The sequence below is a fragment of the Sprattus sprattus genome, assembly GCF_963457725.1.
Source record: "Sprattus sprattus genome assembly, chromosome: 8".
Taxonomy (NCBI): Eukaryota; Metazoa; Chordata; class Actinopteri; order Clupeiformes; family Clupeidae; genus Sprattus; species Sprattus sprattus.
Genome location: NC_137927.1, coordinates 22,893,316 through 22,915,847, shown reverse-complemented (window position 1 = coordinate 22,915,847; position 22,532 = coordinate 22,893,316). Strand labels below are relative to the sequence as shown.

The following is a 22,532-nucleotide window of genomic DNA, read 5'->3' as shown; positions in this document are numbered from 1 at the left end:
ACGCATAAAATAAGTGGATAATAAGCGAGAATGCCTGCAGCACTTTAGGCAGCAAAAACTCAATAGAAGTTTTCACAAATCAGTATGGGTCTGTGAGTTTATATGCATAACATCTGATGTGGACTTTCATAGATCAAGGGGGTTCATTTAAGGCAATTCTAAAAAGCTATGCAGTTTATTAGTTAGTCACGTAGAACACTTAAGGTGGTTACTTAAAAGGTGATGAATATTTTCATAGTGCCTGAAACGGACTGATCTAGATGGCCAGTCTTGGCAGTATACACCTATCTCCACTTATGTTTTCATGAACATGCACCTCACAATGAGAATACAGACTTCAGAACATGGTTGCAACCCTTGTCTGAATGTGCCTCAAGGTGTGCGTCATGACGTATTTTCCTCTAGAGCAGACCTTGGCAAAGTGCGGCCCCAGGGCCATTTGCGGCCCCTTGGCTGTCCCTGACCGGCCCGCGGAGGTCAATTGTAAATTAGGAATCAAATGCTAAACAATAAAAATTGATATCTATCTATAAATCCAGGAATCTCTGTGTGTGTGTCAGTCTGTCAGTCTAGGGTGTATCTCACTGACGGTAGCTACGTTAGTTATGAGATTTCGCATGTAGCTTACGCATGTCATGAACCTGTGCATCCTTGATTTTGAAGATTCTTGAAATCATAGTTCGCGAGATATTTGTATTTTACCGTTTCCCGTAGGAACTAATGGGTTATCGTTTCCCGTAGCACCGAAATGATGTCACTAATTATGTCACAAACAATATTAGCGGTATTAAAACTATCCTGCCTTCACTCAAAATTCAGAATAGCGTTGCATACGATAAGGAGGTCGCATTCAAATTCTTCTTGGTGAACAGATACAGACTTTTGCTCAGGTAATCTTAAGACAGTGATTGATTTTATCTATTCGTTTATATAAGCTTCTTTATATTAAGTTTCAAAGTAATGTCTGGAGTTTTACAGTCATCTAACAGACAGGGAATAGTAATCCACGCGTAATCCAAACGCAAACGATAAAATAGAAATATCTCGCGAACTATGAATTCAGAGAGAGAGTTGTATAGAGTAAAATGTATGCGTTTTGCATATGCCATGAATAAGTGCTGTAATCACAGTTACATTTCAACCATGCTTATGAAATGAGTTTGCCAAGTTGTAAGTCAAATAAGTGCAGAAATGTACTGTAAAAATACGCTATACTAATAAACAATATGAATATTTTATATATAAGCCTCGGAGGCTTTCAGATTGTCCATTGCTTTCCCATGTGTTGCTATGGAGTCCACGAAATACGCGCAAATCTCGCTGTAAGTTATGTTGGGCCCCCGTCGTCATGTTATCCTCCCAGTCCTGCACTGAATTCGGGTGGGGGATAGTAACGGCATCTCCAGTCAGAGTATTTAAACTGTGTTCCCATTGTAAGGACATAATTAGATTACGATCTGTCTGAGAATGGGCTGTCAAAGATAGCATCATCGAAGTCATACAGTAGCCTACAGTACAGTAGGCTACATACATTCAATAAAATGAACCTACATTTGAGTCCAACTGCATGACCATTCTTACCCTACACTTACCCTTACAATAAAGAAGTGATCCTATTTCAACCATAACTTCATTTTAAATAATTTCTTTCTTTATGACATTTAGTTTATAGTTTAGACAGCAACTTTGACATCTTTATTCAACTGCATCCACTACATAATCTCAAACTTTATTTGTTGGTATATCTCCAAAAAGGCTAACATTAAAACATTTCTTAATGAAAAGGAAACATGCATCACAATAATACTTCAGTGTAACCTGTACCTATGTGGAGTGCAAATATGCCTTGCTATTACACTACCCAACAGCTACACCTACGTCTGCTAACACTACAGAATGCATGATTCCTACGGGCACTGCACTAGTTACCATTAATTTGTATACTTATATTATTGCATTGCAAGCTTGCTCTCGTGTGTGCGCCATGTGTATTGGTCACCTGGGCACACCTTTTAATACTGCAAAAACATGCACACTTTTCATGCTGAAATGAGTTCAGCCTATTGGTCCGGCCCTCCACAACAGTCCCACTATCTCATGTGGCCCCTTGGGGAAATGAATTGCCCACCCCTGCTCTGGAGTCTAGACTAACCCCCTACTCAACACCTGATTAATTTGATTGGTTAAACTAAACATCCTGTCACGCAAGACCAAATTCATCCTTTCCCCATAGCTGCACTGTTCAACACTTCAAATATGCCTTCATATTATAAAATCAGGAGACCTATAACTTCGTTACACCATGACTTCATGCTGTACCTCTGGTGCTCAGCACGGACCCTAAATATCAGGCCACCCACATAATCACTGCTTCCTTAATTCAGTGTCGCCATATTTTGGAAACATCTGACAGTCCCTAAATGGTTGTCTGTCTGGGTAAGCTTTGGGAGTCTTTTGTTTTGTCAACATAGGTTGGAAGAAAGTGTCAAGTTGTGGTGTATGTTCATGGCATTTGGGAGTTAGCTTTGTTATGTGTTGGCTTTGTAAATATTGACTTCAGGTAGCCTAAAGTTGTGCCGTTGTTGACCTTTCACTGACTTGCAGGGGTATTGTTTAGTACACTACACCTCAATACAGTGTAATCTAGATGTCTCATTTTCACTGTGTGCATTGAGAAGTGGAGCTAGTTAGTGTAAATGATTCCCTTGCTGAATCCAGCATGAGATCCATGGGAAGGGTATTTAGTTTGTCCTTCTGATCAGTTTTCAATACATATACTATATAATGGCAGGCAAAATGGATCCAGTGACACCATCCATGTTGACACAATGCATACTTATGTCAACACCTGAATTACTCATGGATCGCTGAACACCTTAGTCGTAATTCTAGTCTCAACTGAGACTCTCCGGGCTGTTCTGGGCAAATTAGGCTTGTGAGATGCAGGCTACATTGGAGCACCAGGTTACTGTGAGATTTAGAGAAGGAAAGCTATATGTCATAGTTAGCACAAAACACAGACAATAACCTCTGACCGACATTACATGCCAAGGTTCATTATCAGGAATGCATCCTTTATTTTTTATATGGAAGGCGGGCGTGGTTGTGGGTCAAATGCAGAGAATGTCAATGTAAATTTCAAGGTGTGTGTACAAAACATTTACATCTCTGGTGACGTGCAATGTACTAGGAGAGTTGTTTCTACTCTCATGAAATAAATAGGGTTACAATATAAGAATGCTATTACTATTGCTGATGTTGCTACACAGTTTTTATTTTGATGCTATAGCCTACCCTCACATCCTGGGTTTGAGTCAGAAACACACAGAAAATGGTGCTGTTATCGTCCTAACAAATGTGAGAGTCTGGATTCTGTTTTGGCCCAGTTAGCTCTGTTGTGCAGCCTAAGAGGAAAATTAAAGGGAAATCCGGTTGTTCATCCCTTCTAAACTCATTATCCTCTGATGTCTTAGGACTTGCAAATTGAGATTTAAATGCCGGTAAATCACATTTTGCTATTGTATTTCCCACAGTGATCCATATACAAAGGTCTCACTCTATGATCCTGTCAACGGTGAACTGACAAGTGTTCAGACCAAGACGATTAAAAAGGTCAGTGTCTGTCTTAACTGTACAACTTTTCTGTACAACTCTTTACATGGCTGATCATTTTCAAAAAAATAAAATGCTGTTATCTTTATGTCTGTCTCTCACCTTTTAGACATTGGATCCAAAATGGAATGACGAATTCTTTTTCAGAGTAAGTAAACAATCCGCCTAGATCTGATGTCTGTTGCGTTGTGATGTCATGGAAAAAAAGGCACTGAATGGAAACAATTTACCTTTCCTTACTCTCAGCATGCTATCTGTTCTTAACCCTTAACAGCCCTAATCACTAAAGTCTCGTTTCCCCACATTCTTCAGCTGAAATGCTCATCATGGTTTTCATGTTTACATCAGTATTTTGTACATCCCCATATCAGAGCTTAGACAATACTTTAATGTCAAATCTTTTTTTGTTTGTCCACTATATTTCTAGTGTTGTGCTTTAAGCCAACACCTAAAGGCCTTTATGTCCCTCATCTGTCATGCCTCTCAACAGCGTTGAGTTTATTGCTGCTTTCTCGGCTTTGGATCCTTATCTCTTGTGAGCATTTAGCTGTGCAAACATACTGGCGGGTTAATTGTTAAATCATGTACCTTTGAGAAGTTGTGGGCAGCATAGGACTCAGTGGTGCATGGCTGCCTTTGGACATTATGCTGTTAGAGCGCTCTGTTAATCTGTTGGGATCATTAGCCTAACGATGGCTCTTTCATATGTGGATGACCCCAGGAGCAGGTGGGAGAGGTGCAGCTGCCTGCGTGGTGGTACTTAAGTTACTTTTACATTTTATTTAAAACAAACAATCCTTTGAACAGGATGACAGTCATCATTTTCTGATGTTGTTATAGTATAGTCATAGAATGTTTGGTCATGTGTGAGTGATGTTTTGACTTAACATCAAGATATAACTTTCCAGTTTCTCACAGGAAGCCACACATACCAAGACGTAGAACCTGCTTCCGCGGTATCTGGTTTGGCGCCTTAGTGGTTTGTCATGGCATAGCAGTGACATTTCTATTATGAACACAACTTAACTTGGTTTCTTTTCTCTGACCTTCACCGGTCACAGGCTCCGTCAAATATTCACAATGTGGTTCCACGTCAGCTCACTACCATGTTTATTTAAGTTTAAACATATACCTAAAGCGGTATGATGCCTCATTAGTAGAGCTGCCCCGCCTCAGCTCGTTTTTTAATTAAAAGCAGCCAAAAGAAAGCTTCCACACAGCTACATCTGGTCGAGGCTTTGCCAGTCTCCAATAGCTTTTGCATGATACTACAGTATCCTGATGGAGGGAACTAGGAGGGCATATAAGCTAAGTAAGTGATAATGCCCACCGAGGTATGCTGTTATGAAGTTTCCTCTAGCAAATCCATTAAGTAAGGGTTAATGTAGTGTCATTTTTGAAAAATTAATTCTTTCAGGACAATACAAGATCCTGTTCGTCCTGTCAGCAATAGTTACTAATGGGGGTGGGAATTTTGTATAATGGGACACCTCAAAGGCCGTAACCCCCCTTATACTCTGGTTGCCACCCATGTATTTAGGCATGCATGTGTAGACTACAAAGGAAACATTTGGTTCTGTTTAAAAAAGAGGCAACCTGTTTATTTCATAGTACTACTGTCTTTGGTCGCAGACAAGGATAATGTTGGGTAGTTTGCTTGGGAACAGTTGATTCTACTGTTGCTAAGCCTGAAAACTTTAGCTTGCTAGCTGTTTCTTATTCTATGGTTGCTAGCTTGCTAGTTCTCCACATAACATGGAATTATCGAGTTTACTCCACTTGGTAAAATGAGAGAAAACGTTTACTGTGCTAGTTCCTTAGCTAACCTGACTACACACTCACTGACGTAGCCTCTATTAATGGGCAGCTTTTCAATGAACCGCTATTTACTATGGTGGTATTTTCCAGAGTATTGATATAGGACAGTGATGAAACTAGATTACTTCATAGGTGTCCAGTTATAGAGGATTAATAGACACCTGCCAGCCTGTCAGAAGTCTCTGGGGTATAAATGGTGTTGCTGCTGTACATCTGAATAATGTAGTGTGTAGGCCTCCTTGGGAGTGGAAGAGTTAAATATTGACATTCTGTATTTGCACCACATACTGTAGAAGCATTCAAGGGTGTTTGTCAGACGAATGTCTCGCTAGAGGGCAGACGCACATGCTTGAGCAGCCATCCAGGCAGGCTGTTTCACTGCTACATTCCCCTCCACAATTACTGGCACCCCTGGGAAACATGAGGGAAAAGTTTGATATAAAAATGAATCTTTTGGTGAATTAGCTTAGTCGCACTATGAAATAGCCTCACGAGAAAAGAATCCAACCTTCAAAATCAAGTACATTTATTATTTTTAACAAAACTACATTTCCACAATTGTGACGTCAACCCCTGCCTGTAATACTTTGTCCAACCTCCCTTTGCCAATCAAACAGCACTGAGCCTTCTCCTATAACATCTTATAAGGTTGGAGAATACAGAGTGGGGAATTTGAGACCATTCCTCTTTATAGAATGTCCCCAGATGGTCCTAGGTCCTGTCATGTGCACTCTCCTCTTTAGCTCACCCCTGAGGTTTTCTATGGGTTGGAGGTCAGGGGACTGAGATGGCCACGACTGAAACTTCATTTTGTGTTCAGTGAACCAGTTTTGTGTTGCTCTGGTCATATGTTTTGAATCAGTTGTCCTGCTTGAAGACTCAATGGCCACCCAGTTTTAGTTTCTTGGCAGAGGCAGCCAGATTTTGAATCTCCAGGCGGTTTTTGGTCATGTTTACGTTTGTGGTTATATGACAGGAAAGGCTTTTTTTTCTCCTGACACTTCCTCCTAATAATCTATTGATTGTTCTATTTGATACTAGTTTTGGAACTCCGATGCGTGTCAGGGTCCTGTTCGTCCCGTCGGGATTTTTTTTTTCCCGATAATGACCACTGGACTATATATTATCCCTTATGTATATTTGATAGGACTTTGTGTTAACTTTGGGTCTGCATTGCCTCTGCCCATCAGTGTGCTAGCTTAGAATAAGGTGCCAGTAGCATGTACTGCAAGTCTATCTTTGTTCATGACTATGCATTGATTTCATCTGCACGCTGACATGAGTCACCAGCCATTTGGGGGTTATGAGAGCCCCTCCAGAGTGACGTCAGAAGCTGGACGCCAGCCTGTGCCTATACATGACTGGCAGCTCTCTTGTCTTAGAGACGCTCTGAATCAGTGGCGTTAGCACGCTTGCTAAAACCTGATTATGACTTAACTCACATACTCTGACCTTATTTACTAGCCAGAGCGCTTGGGATACCTTTGGCCAGTGCTAATATTGTCTTTGTGTTTCAGCTGTTCATAGCAAGGCACAGTATAGTTATGTCTGGTCTGATTCGTACTGGGCCTTCATCTGATCACCTTGTTTGGCACTTTGTGTAGGAATTGTATAGTAATCAATCCTCACCACACTGTTCCATCACAATATCACACGCTGCATATGTGTACTGAATTAATCAGGATAATATCTTGCCGCTTTAAATCAGTCATACATAATGATGTTTGATATAGGTTGCTTTTTTTTTTTAGGTTCATCCCAGAAAACATCGGCTACTGCTGGAGGTGTTTGATGAGAATCGCCTGGTGAGTGGTTCTATGATACAAGCAGTCTTTCTCTCCATCATACATCACTTCACCATCACCTAACATAACCAAAACTGACTACAAGTGTGAATGCTTATTTGAACTGAAGTAGTTCCTTGTCATATTTTATATATATATTTACATATTTATATATATATATAAAATACATAAAAAAATGTGTATGTGTGTATATAGTACATACATATATATAATTTAGTTTTTTCATCAAAACATTTGAAGAAAGGTTTTTGAAGGCCTTCACACTGATTCTATAAATCTTAATCTTCTATAATAAATTCTTAAATTATTTATTTTGTCATCACTCCCTGAATAAAATTAATCCTTCAACTTTGTGTACTGTGTAACATAGAGCAACCTTATTTTTTGTATCTGTTTTGTGATTTTTAAACTCCGATGGAGTGTCCCGTTGAGCATTTTTTGGACTGCTCTTTAGACTTGATATTTGATTTGATGCCATATGATGAGAATCAAGGACATGACTTAATTTGATAGACATCAACAAACATGTTTGTTGTCTTTGGCCTAAGAATGAAACATTCTTGTCTATGACCACATAATGCACTGGCCTTCAGTTTTTCTCAAGTTTCTAACTCTTTCCGTTAAGTGCCACTTACAATAGGCTCTCTGTGTTCCACAACACTGCAAAGCTTTCAGGGCTGCTGGCCTCAACTCCGTAGCACAGGAATCAGATGTACATGGGGTTGGACAGAATCGGTTGCTTTTTTTTTTCATTTTTAAAATACAGAAATGGGTTTTGATGGACATTGTGCACACACTCTTCCATTTAGGCAATGAGATGTATTGTTGTGATCTGTACTTGATCATAAGGCATGCTTGGGTGTCTTGATAAGCCATTTGAATTATTTGAACTACCTCAGAAAGGGGGCTGCTAACACTCATGCCTTTATAAAGAAAACCTATATTGACTGAAAAGTGACTCTTGCAGTTTATTTTTTACAGAGAAAATATGACTTCCCACCTAAAGATATTTGTAAATATCTGCCCCAAAGTAAAAAAAAATAACAACTTTGCCCGCTCTTACCATTTATTCATTTCTTAATGGGACATTTTCAACAATTAAGTCTATCTTTCTTTCCACCTTGGTGCCCCAGAATATTCTGGCTGAATGCAATTGTTTTTGATTGATGGCATGGAATGTCAATGACAGAGAAGCTGGCATCATAACCATCACTTGTTGCAACATGAGGTGTCAAATGGCACGTTATGTGGCACGATCCCTGTTAGCATGGCATACCTGAAAGCTGGGAAATCACTTACTGATTAGAAATAAAATCTTTCTGCTACCGTATTTATGAATTAAGACTGCATTATTCTGTGTGACTTCTCACCGACTCCGTCTATCCCAAACTTTTTCAGCTTAATCTGTTCATCAAAAAGTGGGCAAAGATATATTTTTGCCGTAAGCAACTACTGGTAGCTTCATACGTTCTGCCAAAATCCAGCTGGTTTTAAAGTGTACATGTGATTTGGAACATCAGCCCATTTGATGTAGAATTATGGTGAAACTCTATCTGTTTGATTTCCTGTAATTCTATCCCAGTGGGTAAAAATATTAGCAGGGCTGCACAGGAGAAACAGTAGAAGCTCAGTCGCTGCTAGAAGCAACACTGGAGTCTTCAAGTGAGTGAATCCACAGCAGGCTCTCGACCGACAGGCAAGAAAATCGTAGTTTTTTTCTGGAGAGTTTTCAGACAGGTGTTGGAACGGGCTTGCTTGATCTGTTCTTGTGAAATTGTCGAAAGTAGAATCACCACGGGGCCAGTGGTTTCGGTGTTGGAGCAGATTTTGCGGCGGAGTAGAAGAGTGAGTCGGTGTTTACTCTGTCTTCAGTAGCTGCCATGCTCCTCCGTGACTGAATATACCTCCTGCTCCTTAAAGAGGCAGACCACAGGGGGCTGAGCACTTCTGAGGAGTCGGTGCTTTTCCTTCAGAGTACATCTGACCTCCCCTGGCCATTAGCCACCCAACAGCCACGACAGGAATGTAGGTTGTCACCGGAGCTATTTTGACTATGTGGTACCGCTAATGATTCTAATCACCGAGCAGGACCCGTCGCAGTTGCTTTGCTTCTGCTGCTGTTTTTTTTCTTTTTCTTCTTCACCCAAGCGGGTTTTGCAATGTCTTCCTTTCTACTCAATCTCCGGGATTAGGGAGTCAGACGCATGGCACGCCGCCTCCGCTTGCATTTTGCGACGAGGAGGAGCAACACTGACCCTTTGTCGGAGAGCTGCAGTGGCCATGGCGAGGAGAGCGGGCTGGGAGCGTCTCCCCGCTCCCCCGCCGAGAGTCTGGCACACAGCTCCGTCCACATGAAGGTGACTCCGGGGCAGCTGGCCCTGGCTTTGCCTCCACTGTCACCGGAGTACGGTAATTTACAGCGCTACTCGTCCGTATATATACCCAAGGTTAACGGCCCGGCGAACAAGAAAAGCATTCTGCAGATCGCCCTGCAGCCCCGTCGGTTGGGTGGTGAGGCGGAGGGGAGCGCTGGGGAGGATGGAGAGAAGGCTGACTGTGAGGGCGCTGTGGGGAGTAGCTCAGACGGGGGGTCGTGCGGCAGTAGCACGGCCAGCGACGCTGGTTACTGCAGCAGCAGCAGCATATTCGAACCTGATCTGCCTGAGCGGAAGGCTGCGACGGCTGCCGGGGCACTAGCCAGCGAGCGGAGTGTTCTCCGGCGGAGATCCCGGGTGCCACTGAGGCGTTGCTCCTCGCTTGTCGTCTTCCCACGGAGCCCCTGTAACACGCCGCCAGCCTCTCCCGTCAGCCCCTTAGCCCTGCCCGTGGGACCCCTGCCACGCGGCTCCTACCAGACCTCTCACCAGCTCCAGCTGTCCGCCGGCGATATAACACAGGATGACCTGCAAGCGACCTCCAAAGGATCTGTCGCCACGGCACTCAGCGGCCTGCGGCTGTCCAAGAGCAGCTGTGCGTCAGCCGAGGTCCGAGACGCTAGGCCCATTGTGCATTTCAACATCCCTCAGCCGGAGGGGCCTGAAAAAACAAGCTGCGACAGCAAGACGCAGGACAAATTCAGACACATGGAGCGAACAGAGCGCCACTCCAGTGTACTTCTGCACTTTGCCAACCAGTGGCCAGCACTTTTGACAAAGGAGAATCCAGGCAAGGCAATGGTCAATCTCGACTTCAGCAACATCCATGATGAGGCACCGGAGTCGGTTGACAAGCCTGCACAGGGTACCATAAAACTTTTCCGCAGTACGTCTGCTTGCTTGCTACCCACATCTAAACTATCAGAGAAGAACAATCATACGTGTGTAAATACAGGAGATACAGCTGAAGAGAAGGGATGGCATCATGCTTTTCAGCGGAGCTTCTCTCTGGAAGTACCCTTGGCAAACACAGGGATTTCTTGCCATGTTTCCAAACCAGCGCACAGCAGCCTTAAGAATGGCTCTCCCCAGGTTCACATATATGTGTCACGTGGACCTGGGCTAGAATCCTCAAAGCATACGAACAATGAAAAAAGGGATCACCTTCAACACATCAAAGCTGAAGGAAACCCCTTAGTAAGCCTTTTTACATCTGTCAGCATGTTTTCAATTAAAAGTGTGACTGCTCTGCAAACTGTACAAATATTATAAATAGTCACTGCTGGAACAGTGGATAATATCAATTTTATGGATCCATTTCAAAGAAAGATGATCAGATGAATCAGATTTCAAAATAGAGAAGCAAGCAGCTGCTGGCAGTGATCAGTGTTGGGCCTGTCCATAGTACAGACCTACAGACACAGAAACATTGACTATAACTCCAAAATGAAACTGAAACAAACTAAAAAAGTATTTGTTCTGTTGGGCTTCCATAGCTTGTTATGTGTGTGCTTTCAGACAAGATGTGTATGGGTAAATACCCCAAATTTGGCAACTTGATTTAGCTTGGTCGGTTTTGATAAATTAGCATTTTCTTCTTGTTTTTGTTTTAGTCCTGCTAACTAAAAGGAATGTCAATAAAGGCCAGCTTTAAGAACATTCAGAGGTGAAGGCGAGTGAAAGGCATTAGCTTGCGCAACACTGCGAATGATATACTGAATACAATAGTGCCAGTTCCCTCCAACACAACCTGTGTTCTGCGCATGTAGCTGTGTTTACCCTAAGACTGCCCATCAACTCTGCAAGTAAGCAAGAGCTAAATTCAGTAACTGAGAAGGGTGTAGCAGCCAAGTCATGTAATTAACAAGCCCAATGTGGACAAACATTCAGAGGTATTCAGTTGCGTTACAGTAATGTTTCAAAATGCTGGCGTCGATGCTACAGGCTGATGGAGCAAAAGAGAAGCCAAATGGAGGCAATGTGGATTGACTGTCCGCATGAAGCTACATATTTTAGAAATTATGTATCTACTTCTTTCAGCTCATTAGGATTCTTTTTTTTATTATTCTGTTAACACTTTTTAGTAATGGCTTTAAGTATTTACTAATAATAACCATCGCTCGAGCTGGCAGGGAGTGGGTGGGGTGGGGGGGGGAGGGCTCATCTGGCTAAAAATAAAGCACCTCGAAAATATTCCCCCTGACTCCAGATAGTCTGGCTTGTGGCAGCACTGCTCAGAGCTGTGGATTCAAGTTCAACAACATGATACAAGAGCAGCGCTCAGCCATGCCAGTCATCTGCGTGCCCGGCCAGGCATGAGGGGGGATGTTTGGGAGCCTTGGAGCTTTTTGCAGTAAAATGGTGGTGTGTTCCCCTTGCTGTTGGGTCCCCCTGCCTGGCCGTGTTTGTAAAGCATCAGGTGTCAGAAGCCGTTCCCTTTAACCTACCGCCCCCTTTTCATTTAACAGCTTGTCAAGAATGGCTTATGGCAGCAATTAGTCCGTGCTGTTACCTTCGTTACCAGTGAGCTCTTGCCCTTTTGGTCTCAGCTCCTGCCACCTGAATGTACAGTAGAAGATTGTATTTCATATATATTGAACAAACCTCAACTAAGAATACCCTCCTTACATAAGAGCTCAGCATTCTGGTTTGTGGCCATTCTGATGCCAAATATTAAATGGTAAATAAGATTCTAACTAGGGCAAATAGTCTAGCAGTAACGTTCACATACGGCTAAATATTCTGTTTATATTCCCAATATAAGCCCAATCAGAATGAAATTGCCTTGAAGTATGAATTACCCCATTCCAATCAAAATGTAAAGCGCTGGATTAAACCTCTGCTATTCCGTTTGATAGACAAGTATTAGGGACTATGGAAATGCCATGGAAAGGCAGTCTGTCATTCCAATGACTTTGCCAGTGGATTCTGTGCATGGACTTTACAGTTACATCTGCTTTTTCAGAAACTAGCATTTAACTTTTTCATCTGGTCAAGAGCTTCTAGATTATTTGCAAAGATCATCATATATTTTTATGGAGAGTAGATTCAAATAATATGTTTTTATGCTCATAAATACATATAATACAGCTAATGAATTTTCCTATTCAGTCTTCTAGTGGTGTTGTGTTTTCCATTTTTCTTTTTTCAGCATGACAAAAACATCAGTCTGTGTTCATGTATTTTATAAGTGGTTTGACCTGAATTTCTTAAGCGAATGACTGCAACATGAGTTGGATGTCCTAGAGGAATAAGAAAACTTGATTGCACTTTTGTTGAAAAAAAAAAAGTCCATGTGGAAATTCCTTTCAGTGTAGACATTGACAACGGGAAGAACCCAGTTTGGGTTGGCACAAGAAGGGGAGCGGAGGGGAAGTGGGCCCATTCTCTGACTGAGCTTATTTTGGGCGCGCTCTCCCTGCTGAATGAAGGTTCTGCTAAATAGGGGAATAATGGTCGTTAATTGGAACCCTTTGCTGAGTAAGTGCGGACAGTGAGGCGCTTTGGAGAGGAACACGAAAGGCAGCTACTGAAATGAATGGCACCAGCCGGAAACCGTTTAAAATTATTTTCCTCCAAAAAGCCTCTGACTTGCCCTATTTTCCCCTCCAGTCCAGTCTTAGCAAAGCTATGTGTCATTTCTCTGTTGAAAGTTTCTGGTTTTAATGTAATTCTCTCTTTGATCTGCTTGTCATGCCTTGGCTCATGACTCATGGTGCGAGACATTATTTTGTTTTGGAATTTGAGTTTAGTCGTTATTTGGCTACATTACCGAGAACTGTATCATCATCTAAAGGGTATACAATTCTTGTAACTTTGAGTTTAATATAGTCCCATTTGTAATGAGCTTATTGCTTAGCTCTTGAATAGATGTGATTGTGTCTCCCAGCAGTCCTCACACCCGCTGCAGCTCCTGTGTTTAGGACGGGGTTGTATAGGGGTACAGTGCTGGTACTGTAAATAGCTGTTTGTGTGTGGACTATACGTGAACAGGGCTTAGTGTTGGACAGGTTGGGGTTCTGCATGTTACAAATGGGATGGAGTTAATTTAATTCACCCTCAGTGTGTTAGGACTTAGATCCCAAGACAACTCTACTCTATTTGCTTAAATCTTTCTGTGGTCACAGAGAAAATATTATTTTACCTTGTGCCATATGAAACAGTACAGTGTAAAAAGTGCGCTAGTGAGATGGCTTAATAAAGCCATTTGATATTGAGAGCTTTCGCCAGATTGTTAGCATTGTTGATTATTGTGACGAAGATGAGGCGGGATGTTACTTAGTGGACTCATCTGTGTGCAGTGGTTTATGCATGACTACTGAGTTGGCCTGCTTCTTAGTGTTGTTGATTATGGTGTTTGTGGCAGTAGAGATCCATCTCTCACTGCGCTTGTTGAAGCAGGACATGTCCCATCTCTCCCCTGTCCATAGTTAAGCACAATGGTGGATTGATTTCAACTTTCATCACCGTCGTTTTCTATTTTTGTGGTCACCACTGATTGTAGTCTTTCACCAAATCTCATTGATTTAAAACTGGTCAAATACCATATGTGTGAAGTTTGTACAGAATCAAACAATATGTTTATTTGACTCTAGACTCTCACTCCAGCTTTCTCTATCCCTCTCTCTCTCTCTCTCTCTTACACTCACTGAACTTAGCTCACACATGCACACAGTCATTCTCTGACATATAAATGCAATCAAACAACTTGTGTATAACCTCTCTAATGCCACAATAAGTGTGTCATCATGGACCTTGTGTGTGTGCTTTCTCTTTCAGACACGAGATGACTTTCTGGGTCAGGTGGATGTGCCTTTGCACCAAATACCAGTGAGTCCCTCCGCATCTTTTTGTCTCTCTAGTCTCTGTGGTTTGAGTTTCATTGCTTTTGTTTTGGATGTTGATATGTCATTTCTGCATAGCTTCTCAATCCATGTTCTTTTTCCTCTGCATTTGAACTGTGTGTGTGTGTGTGTGTGTGTGTGTGTGGTGTGTGTGTTTGTCTTGTTGTTTTCTGAAGCGGTTGATTCCACCTCATTTTATCTGGTTGTGGAAAAATAGTCCAGCATTTTAATAGTGTTTGGTGTCATAATAAACACTCAACCCACAGGACTGTTGGTCAATCTGTCTTAACCATGCATGCTCTGACCTGATGGAGGTTTAGTGCCAATAATGGCAGTATATTTAATGAGTATTTCTCTTATTTCAGACAGAAAATCCTAACACTGAAAGACCATACACATTTAAGGATTTTCTTCTTCATCCAAGAAGGTTTGTGTTTCATGATAACGTTATATCTTTGTGTGTGTTTGTATATGTATACATGTGTATTTATGTACTGAAAGAAGCCAATGAAAACAAAGTGCTGTCATGAAAAACTGTGTATTCTTCAGTGGAGTAATAAATGACCTGCCATCTGTCTTTAGTCTGTCATGACCATAATTTGTGCTTTTGTATCTTCGGGAGCAGCCACAAATCCAGAGTCAAGGGCCATCTTCGTCTCAAGATGACGTACCTGCCCAAGGACAGCGGCTCAGAGGAGGACACCGCTGAACAGAATGAAGACCCGGATGTGAGTACCCATCCTCTGACCTGTCCCCACACACACACACACACACACACACACACATAACCAGTCCTCATGAAGGGACCCCGGGACATGTTACGTGTGTGTGTGTTGGCTGCTGCTCAGCTATTTAGCGGTGAGACATATTTGACATGTAGGTTCCTCACTACCAGGAAGAGATGCCAGACCTGTCCAACCAGAATTTACACGAAAGCAACAGGTCTCTGCGAATGGCTGCTATGGTTGGGAGGTGCTTATTGATGAAACCAGCCAGTCATCATTCTTCAGCAGGTTTAATGTAATTACTGCCCAGGAACATTGTGTCCCAGCAGACCAAACTATATTTATCCCTTCAACACCCCCCACACCCTTCAGAGACCTCCTTAGCAAGAGCTGTGGTGGCAATATCGGTTTCCCCCTGATTAAACATCAGTTACATTCTACGTCCTCAGAAACTGCTTAGTCATTGTGTTCCTTTAGCTGAGCGCACACATGTGGCTGTAATGATACCTGACCGAGCCTAGTGCGTGTTTCTTCCTGAGCTGCGTCAGGTCGGGTGTGAACACCGCCTACCCACAAAGGCGCTGGCCTGGGTTCAGTGTTTGGTGCTTACTGCTAATGGTTGGGATCAGGGTGTTTGACCCTTGAGCAGCTGTTAAATGCCATGCAAGACTGGGACTAATCAAGCGTCGGTTTCCCTCCTGCAGCCAGGCTGGGAGTTTCTGGAAAGTCAGGACATCTGCGGGCCTCGGCAAAACCACCAGCTTCCTGCACTGCCCCCTGGCTGGGAGGAGCGGCAGGACAACCTGGGCAGGACCTATTATGTCAACCACGAGAGCAGGACCACACAGTGGCAGAGGCCCATCATACAGTATGTCTACCGCCATTCTCTTTCTCATTCTCATATATTAAGCCAGAATAAGGGTTGGGTATTTATCCATTAGTCGATGTTTTCTTTGAAAAAGCAGTAGTTTTTATACAGGTTCCTGCGCTGAGAAAAGACTGTAGATGTTTTTTTGTCTCTAGTAGTGCAGTGATGTCACTAGAGTATGGCTGTATGGTTCAGAAGCCTAATACTCAGATGATTCTGTAGCATTGAAAAGGCACAAATGTTTCAATCTATGACTGTTGATGTGATGACTACCATAAAGATATTAGTTATGATTAGCCTCCAGTGGCTGTGCTTTCACCGCTTTGACAAACGTGGAAAGTAGTTTACAGTTGTCACTGGCATTTTCAGTTTCAGACCAAATGCTTTACACCGCTGTAGATCTCACATACAGTGGATGGAGAGGGAAATGCTCTCGACGTTTGTTTGTTTGTTTGTTTATTTATTTGTTTGTTTGTTTGTTTGTTTGTTTTTCCCAAGGGATAGCCAGGTGGAGGCAGAACAGCGTCAGCACAGTCACCTGGAAGCTCAGCGGGCCTTCATCACCCGTCGGCAGATTTCGGAGCACGAGGATACGTCGGGCGAGCGCCACGAGTCGCCCGAGAGCTGGGAGATCATCGCCGAGGACGACAACAACGCCGTGTTCACCGCCAGCACCGACACGGGTGGAGGCCTGGGCTCCCCTCCGCCGCCACACTCCCCCCTGGAGCTCACCGTCTACGACCAGCTCAGGCGCCTGAGCACCAGCAGCGCCGTCACATCCAGCGACAGACGCACCTCGCTCACTGTGAGTCCCCCACCTCTCCCACTAACTATGAAACACCCGTTAGTTGGTGTGAGCGTGTATACTTGATGATGAAGAGATGGATGTGTTTGTTGGTGTGAGCGTGTATACTTGATGATGAGAAGATGAATGTGTTTGTTGGTGTGAGCGTGTATACTTGATGATGAGAAGATGAATGTGTTTGTTGGTGTGAGTGTGTATACTTGATGATGAGAAGATGAATGTGTTTGTTTGTGTGAGTGTGTATACTTGATGATGAGAAGATGAATGTGTTTGTTGGTGTGAGTGTGTATACTTGATGATGAGAAGATCAATGTGTTTGTTTGTGTGAGTTTGTATACTTGATGATGAGAAGATGAATGTGTTTGTTGGTGTGAGTGTGTATACTTGATGATGAGAAGATCAATGTGTTTGTTTGTGTGTGTGTATACTTGATGATGAGAAGATTAATGTGTTTGTTGGTGTGAGTGTGAATACTTGATGATGAACAGCTGAATGTGTTTTTGGGCATGGTAACACACTCCTATGTACTCAGATTGGCCTGCCATGTTCATGGACATGGGTGCACACCTTTTGAAAACGCAAAATTACATTTCCAGAATATTTGTATACACTAGGGTCGCATTGAAGTGTTATTACCATTATATTTGCCCTGAAATACAGTCCAGTGATGAAGCAACAACCCAATTATATAATTTTGAAACTTTGTGTTTACCCTTTCATCAATAAATGCCATATGGTCCATTGTTGTTTTTCAAGAGGACCTAGTATGAATCTTACCCTGTTGTTTTTGAATGGGACCCAGAATGAGTCTAACCCTGTTGTTTTTGAATAGGACCCAGTATGAGTCTAACCTGATTTCTGCTCTGTATGTTCCAGGCACCTGGCCATTCGAGCCGCAGAGGAAGTGCCCAGACTCTGACGTCAGAGGAGCATCCTGTCCACCCGGTGGTGTGTATCCCTTCAGCTGCTCAGACACAATGTGTCTTCATTTGGGTTCCATTTCCAGTTTCAGTTTCCATTCGATTGAAGTCCATCATGCTTGTCACATTGACACTGTGGTGGCACGAGTTCAGGCTGTAGGCTTTGTGTTCTGGCGTGTGTGAATGGTGAGTGTTCAGTTGCATGGTACGATTGAAGCCATCTGTGGCTGCCCCATATAGTCCCCCAGCCTCCATATGCAATGTGTCTGGGACATTTTTCATCTCATACATCAGGCGGAAGCCAGCTCCCAGGAGAAACTGATATTTGGCCAGTGATTTAGGAGGATATTGTCCACTTAAAGCTGTTACTCTATTTTAAGACCACCCCAGCAGGCATTCTTACATCGCTTGTCTTTTTTTTCCCCCTCTCTAATTTCACTCTCCTTCTCTCTTCCCTGCCTTCCTTCCTTCCTGTCTCTCTCTCTCTCTCTCTCTATCGCTCTGTCTATTTATCTCTTTCGCTCTCTCACACACACACACACACACACACGTTAGTTGCTGCCCACATCTCTGGGCCTTCCCCCGGGCTGGGAGGAGAAACAGGACTCTAAGGGTCGGGCTTACTTCGTCAACCACAACAGCAGAACCACCACATGGACGCGGCCACTCATTCAGGTAGACTGCTCTCGCACTCACACTGACTCTCACGCCAGTGCTGAGCCACACAACAACAGATGGCGTCCTCTTACGAGAGCCTATAATTGGTCATCATGACGTCAGTGCAATGCTGTGTTAGATATGGCTTATTGGTTCAGTGTAGGAAGTGTTGTTGTTGTGGCGCATCCTCTGGTGCCTTACTGTATTGTTTTGCAACATTTTTGAATAATGTATGAGCAATACAGTCTTGTAAATGGTCTTGATCATTCCTCCTAACCCAAAGCTCTGTCTCTTCATCTCTGTCTCTCAGCAGACGACTTCGGAGGCGGCCCAGGCTGCTTTGTCTCAAGCAGGTCTGTCCCAGGCAGCCTTGTCTCAAGCCGGGCTGTCCCGGTCTTTGTCTCAAGGTGGTCTGTCCCAGACTGCTTTGTCCCAAGCCGGTCTGTCCCAGGCTGCTTTGTCCCAAGCTGGTCTGTCCCAGACTGCTTTGTCTCAAGCTGGTCTGTCCCAGGCTGCTTTGTCTCAAGCTGGTCTGTCCCAGGCGGCTTTGTCTCAGGCCAGTATACCCCAAGCTGGCCAGTCCCAGTCTCCTTTGTCCCCGCCTGCAATGTCCCAGGGGTCTGTGTTCCAACCGTCCATGCTGTCTCCCGAGGCGTCTCCTCAGGCGTCTCCCCAGCACTCCCCTGGCTCACAGCGCACCTATGAGACCGGTTTCCTGCCCGCCGGCTGGGAGGTGCGCAGTGCGCCCAACGGAAGGCCCTTCTTCATCGACCACGTCACAAAGACCACCACATGGGTGAGGCCTCCAGATGGTTACCTGAAGAGCAATGTGGTCAGTAAATTGACAGTTAGAATGAAATTATACACCAGTCGAAAAATGATTGTGCCGGTTTAATCCAGGTTTCAACTTCTGCAGAATCAGAGAGTCTAGAGAATTGTCTGATGACATTTTGCTCTGCATGACTGAGTTATTATAAACCTTGATATGGTATGCATCTAACCTTTCAGACAGGTCAGAAATGATCCGAATTTTTAAAAGCATATCAAGCACATGTATTCTGACTTCTGATGCATGCACCAGTCACTGAGATTCTGAATATATTTTGTCAACAACAAGGCTGAGGCTGGCAGTCGGCACTATTCTCCTAAAGTGAGTCAAGTCTAGTTCATTGTAGGTTTTTTCCTGGATTTTTGAATGTGTTGTTTGGCACCAGCCAAGATTCCTGGAATGTCTTTTGTTCTGAGCTGAGGCCCTGCTGCCTAAGTGTGCCCCAGCATATGGGTGTGAGTTCTGTGTGTGTACATGTGAGTCACACAGCGTTATTGTCATACCTCTCTGCTCTACCATTTCCATGGCATTGACTCTGGCTTCCTGTTTGTCTCACCCACTTCCTGTTTATGTGACTTCATGCAGGAAGACCCTCGGCTGAAAATCCCTGTGCACATAAGGAAACAGTCCTCAATTGATCCTGGTGACCTGGGACCACTACCAGTAAGTCACCCCTCCAGTAGTCACTTACTGTCAGTATGAGCCTATACCACACAACAGAAATGGCATTAGTTCTTCACCAAAAGAACAGTGTAAAAGCCCTATTGCTAATAGACGAACTCCAGGAATATGGAGGTGGCATAGACAGAGGTAGTGAGGTGTTGCAGTCTCTATGGAACATCTTTTGATGTTGTGCCTTTCACAGCCTGGCTGGGAGGAGCGAGTCCACAGCGACGGGCGGATATTCTACATAGATCACAGTAAGCAATACTGCACTCCAAAATGCACAACATATTATTTTCCCTGAGGTTTGAGCATGTCTCTGGAACCAGCGCCTGGACCATTAACACTTGGCTCTTTTGCTTCCACAGACACCAAGATCACCCAATGGGACGATCCCAGATTACAGAACTCGGCCATTACAGGACCAGTAAGTCAAATGATGTGTTTGCGTTGTTTGCTCATTCCGGGGGTTTCCCTGGCAAAGACTCAAGCATGATCTCATTGCAGTAGGCCATACTCTCACTCAAACACAAGCTTTACATGAAACACACAGTACATTTTGGTATTCTTCGAAAACTGTGAAGTTATAGGAGACATACACATATGTTCTCAATTCTGCAGACGTTAACTGGCTAAATTCTACATTTGACAAATATTACAATCCTTTTGAGTCTTTCCTTACCAAATCACTAACTCCGTAAGAACCTGTGTAGCCGTATCTGAGCAGTATGCATTGAGATGTGCTCTACCTTTTCAGTACTAATGATCTGTGTGTAGAAAATAGTTTGGCATGTTTATTGTGCCATTTTTGTGACTGGTGTGTTGCATAATAAAGATGCCAAACAAACAATCAAGCCCTATGACCTTGGTGCTCATTTTGTAATAAGGCTGCAACCATCCCAAGGCTGAGTCTGGGGCAGCCAGTTTAGGTTTGTGACTTTTTTGCTAAGATTAGAGGTGTTTTAAGATAATTCTTTGATGCTCTGAAAAGAACTAATAACCCTAAGTGAGTGTTTAAATAATGAATCCCATTTGACTCTATTTGTCATTTACAGGCAGTGCCTTACTCCAGAGATTACAAGCAGAAGTATGATTATTTCCGGAAAAAGTTGAAGAAACCGGTAAGCAACATATGCAAGCATACACAGTTAATTTCACCCTGTTTTTTTCTGTTCCTCAGTTCAGCCAGAAGAGCTGAAGAGGCTCATGGACACCTGCTATCATATACATTTGATGGCACTTTTCCATCCATACATTGTTTTGACATGTATGTTGAGTCTGACTCCCTAGTACATACAGTACTATTAGATAAAGAAGTTGTTCGGGACAGACAGGCCACTCTATTGAGGTACAAAAGAGACAGGGAGAGAGAATTGTGTCTGTATTCTCCTATGAATAGTATCTTATCATTATGCCAGGTGCACTGTCAGGTGCTTACATAGTCAAAGATACAAAACATACAGGTCCACTTGTGTTGAATAGCATCAGAATCCAGTGATGGTATCATGGTGCATCCTGGATGAGTTTACATCAGGTGCAATCTAATGGTGATGAAGTACCCTTATGTATGGTGTGAAGTGGCTAGAGTGACAATACAAGTCCACTAATTGCCCTGAACACACTTTGTGACTCACTCTCCCATCCCCTTTCTGTCTCCCTCTCCCTCCTCTATGTCTTTATCCTGCCTGCTCCCTCCTTCCTCTCCACTCCTCCCCCTAGGCGGACATCCCAAACCGCTTTGAGATGAAACTGCGCAGGAATGCGGTACTTGAGGACTCCTACAGGCGCATCCTGTCCGTCAAGCGGTCTGATGTGCTCAAGGCCCGCCTCTGGGTAGAGTTTGAGGGAGAGAAAGGCCTGGACTATGGAGGCGTGGCCAGGGAGTGGTTCTTCCTGATCTCCAAGGAGATGTTCAACCCCTATTATGGGCTGTTTGAGTACTCTGCCACGTGAGTCTGATTTCTGTGGGGACCTCATAAAACCTACACAGTGTACTTCTTTGATTTCTGCGTCAGTATGTAACCACACACACCCCACCCCACCCCCAGCCCCCACCCCTTTGTTGTTGATAGAAGACTGGTCAAGTAGGCGGATCTGTCAGCAGAGCTTTATGTGGTTCCATCTTATAAGGGAGGACAATGAGCCTCATTCATCCATGTGCTTGTTTGTAGTCTTACATAATGCACTTGGAATACACATGTACTTGGAATTAAGACCAGAGAAATACCATGAAAAGAGGCTGTCTTCAGAAAGAGCCACATGTTCAAAGTGAAGATTTGTATGAAAAAAAACATTGAAGCATGTAAATCTATTCCACAAGACAATGTAAATAATTACATTGAAAATGTGGATGAATGCCCAATGAGTGAACAAAATTGAGAATGTTTCCATATGCACTAAAATATGTGCGTGTGATTGATCAATGTTGTTCTGTGTTCTTGTTCAGGGATAACTACACACTGCAGATCAACCCCAACTCAGGCCTGTGTAATGAGGACCACTTGTCCTACTTCAAGTTCATAGGCCGTGTGGCTGGCATGGCTGTCTACCATGGCAAACTGCTAGATGGTGAGTCTGTTTTGTCTCTCTGTGAAGAGTAGTGCTGTTGTGT

The 22,532-nt window shown here is 43.4% G+C and overlaps 1 protein-coding gene across 4 annotated transcripts in view; it reads left to right on the top strand.

Annotated features, from left to right (window-relative positions):
• The first annotated feature begins 3,572 nt into the window (after positions 1–3,572).
• nedd4a (NEDD4 E3 ubiquitin protein ligase a) overlaps positions 3,573–22,532 on the top strand; it is a 21,422-nt gene continuing 2,462 nt past the window's right edge. The window contains exons 1-17 of one of the 4 annotated variants that reach the window (XM_080844043.1): positions 3,573–3,612; positions 3,722–3,760; positions 7,182–7,235; positions 14,390–14,440; positions 14,820–14,881; positions 15,080–15,182; positions 15,884–16,047; positions 16,546–16,852; positions 17,729–17,800; positions 18,328–18,447; positions 18,743–19,225; positions 19,844–19,921; positions 20,124–20,178; positions 20,290–20,348; positions 20,977–21,042; positions 21,641–21,870; positions 22,368–22,489. In XM_080844043.1, coding sequence (XP_080700169.1) covers positions 15,117–15,182; positions 15,884–16,047; positions 16,546–16,852; positions 17,729–17,800; positions 18,328–18,447; positions 18,743–19,225; positions 19,844–19,921; positions 20,124–20,178; positions 20,290–20,348; positions 20,977–21,042; positions 21,641–21,870; positions 22,368–22,489 — 1,822 coding nt within the window. In that variant the 5' untranslated portion in view covers positions 3,573–3,612; positions 3,722–3,760; positions 7,182–7,235; ... (1 more) ...; positions 14,820–14,881; positions 15,080–15,116. Of the gene's footprint in view, positions 3,613–3,721; positions 3,761–7,181; positions 7,236–8,261; positions 10,808–14,389; positions 14,441–14,819; positions 14,882–15,079; positions 15,183–15,883; positions 16,048–16,545; positions 16,853–17,728; positions 17,801–18,327; positions 18,448–18,742; positions 19,262–19,843; positions 19,922–20,123; positions 20,179–20,289; positions 20,349–20,976; positions 21,043–21,640; positions 21,871–22,367; positions 22,490–22,532 lie in introns of those variants that run through there. The other 3 variants (XM_080844042.1, XM_080844041.1, XM_080844044.1) reach the window with 3 other exon arrangements.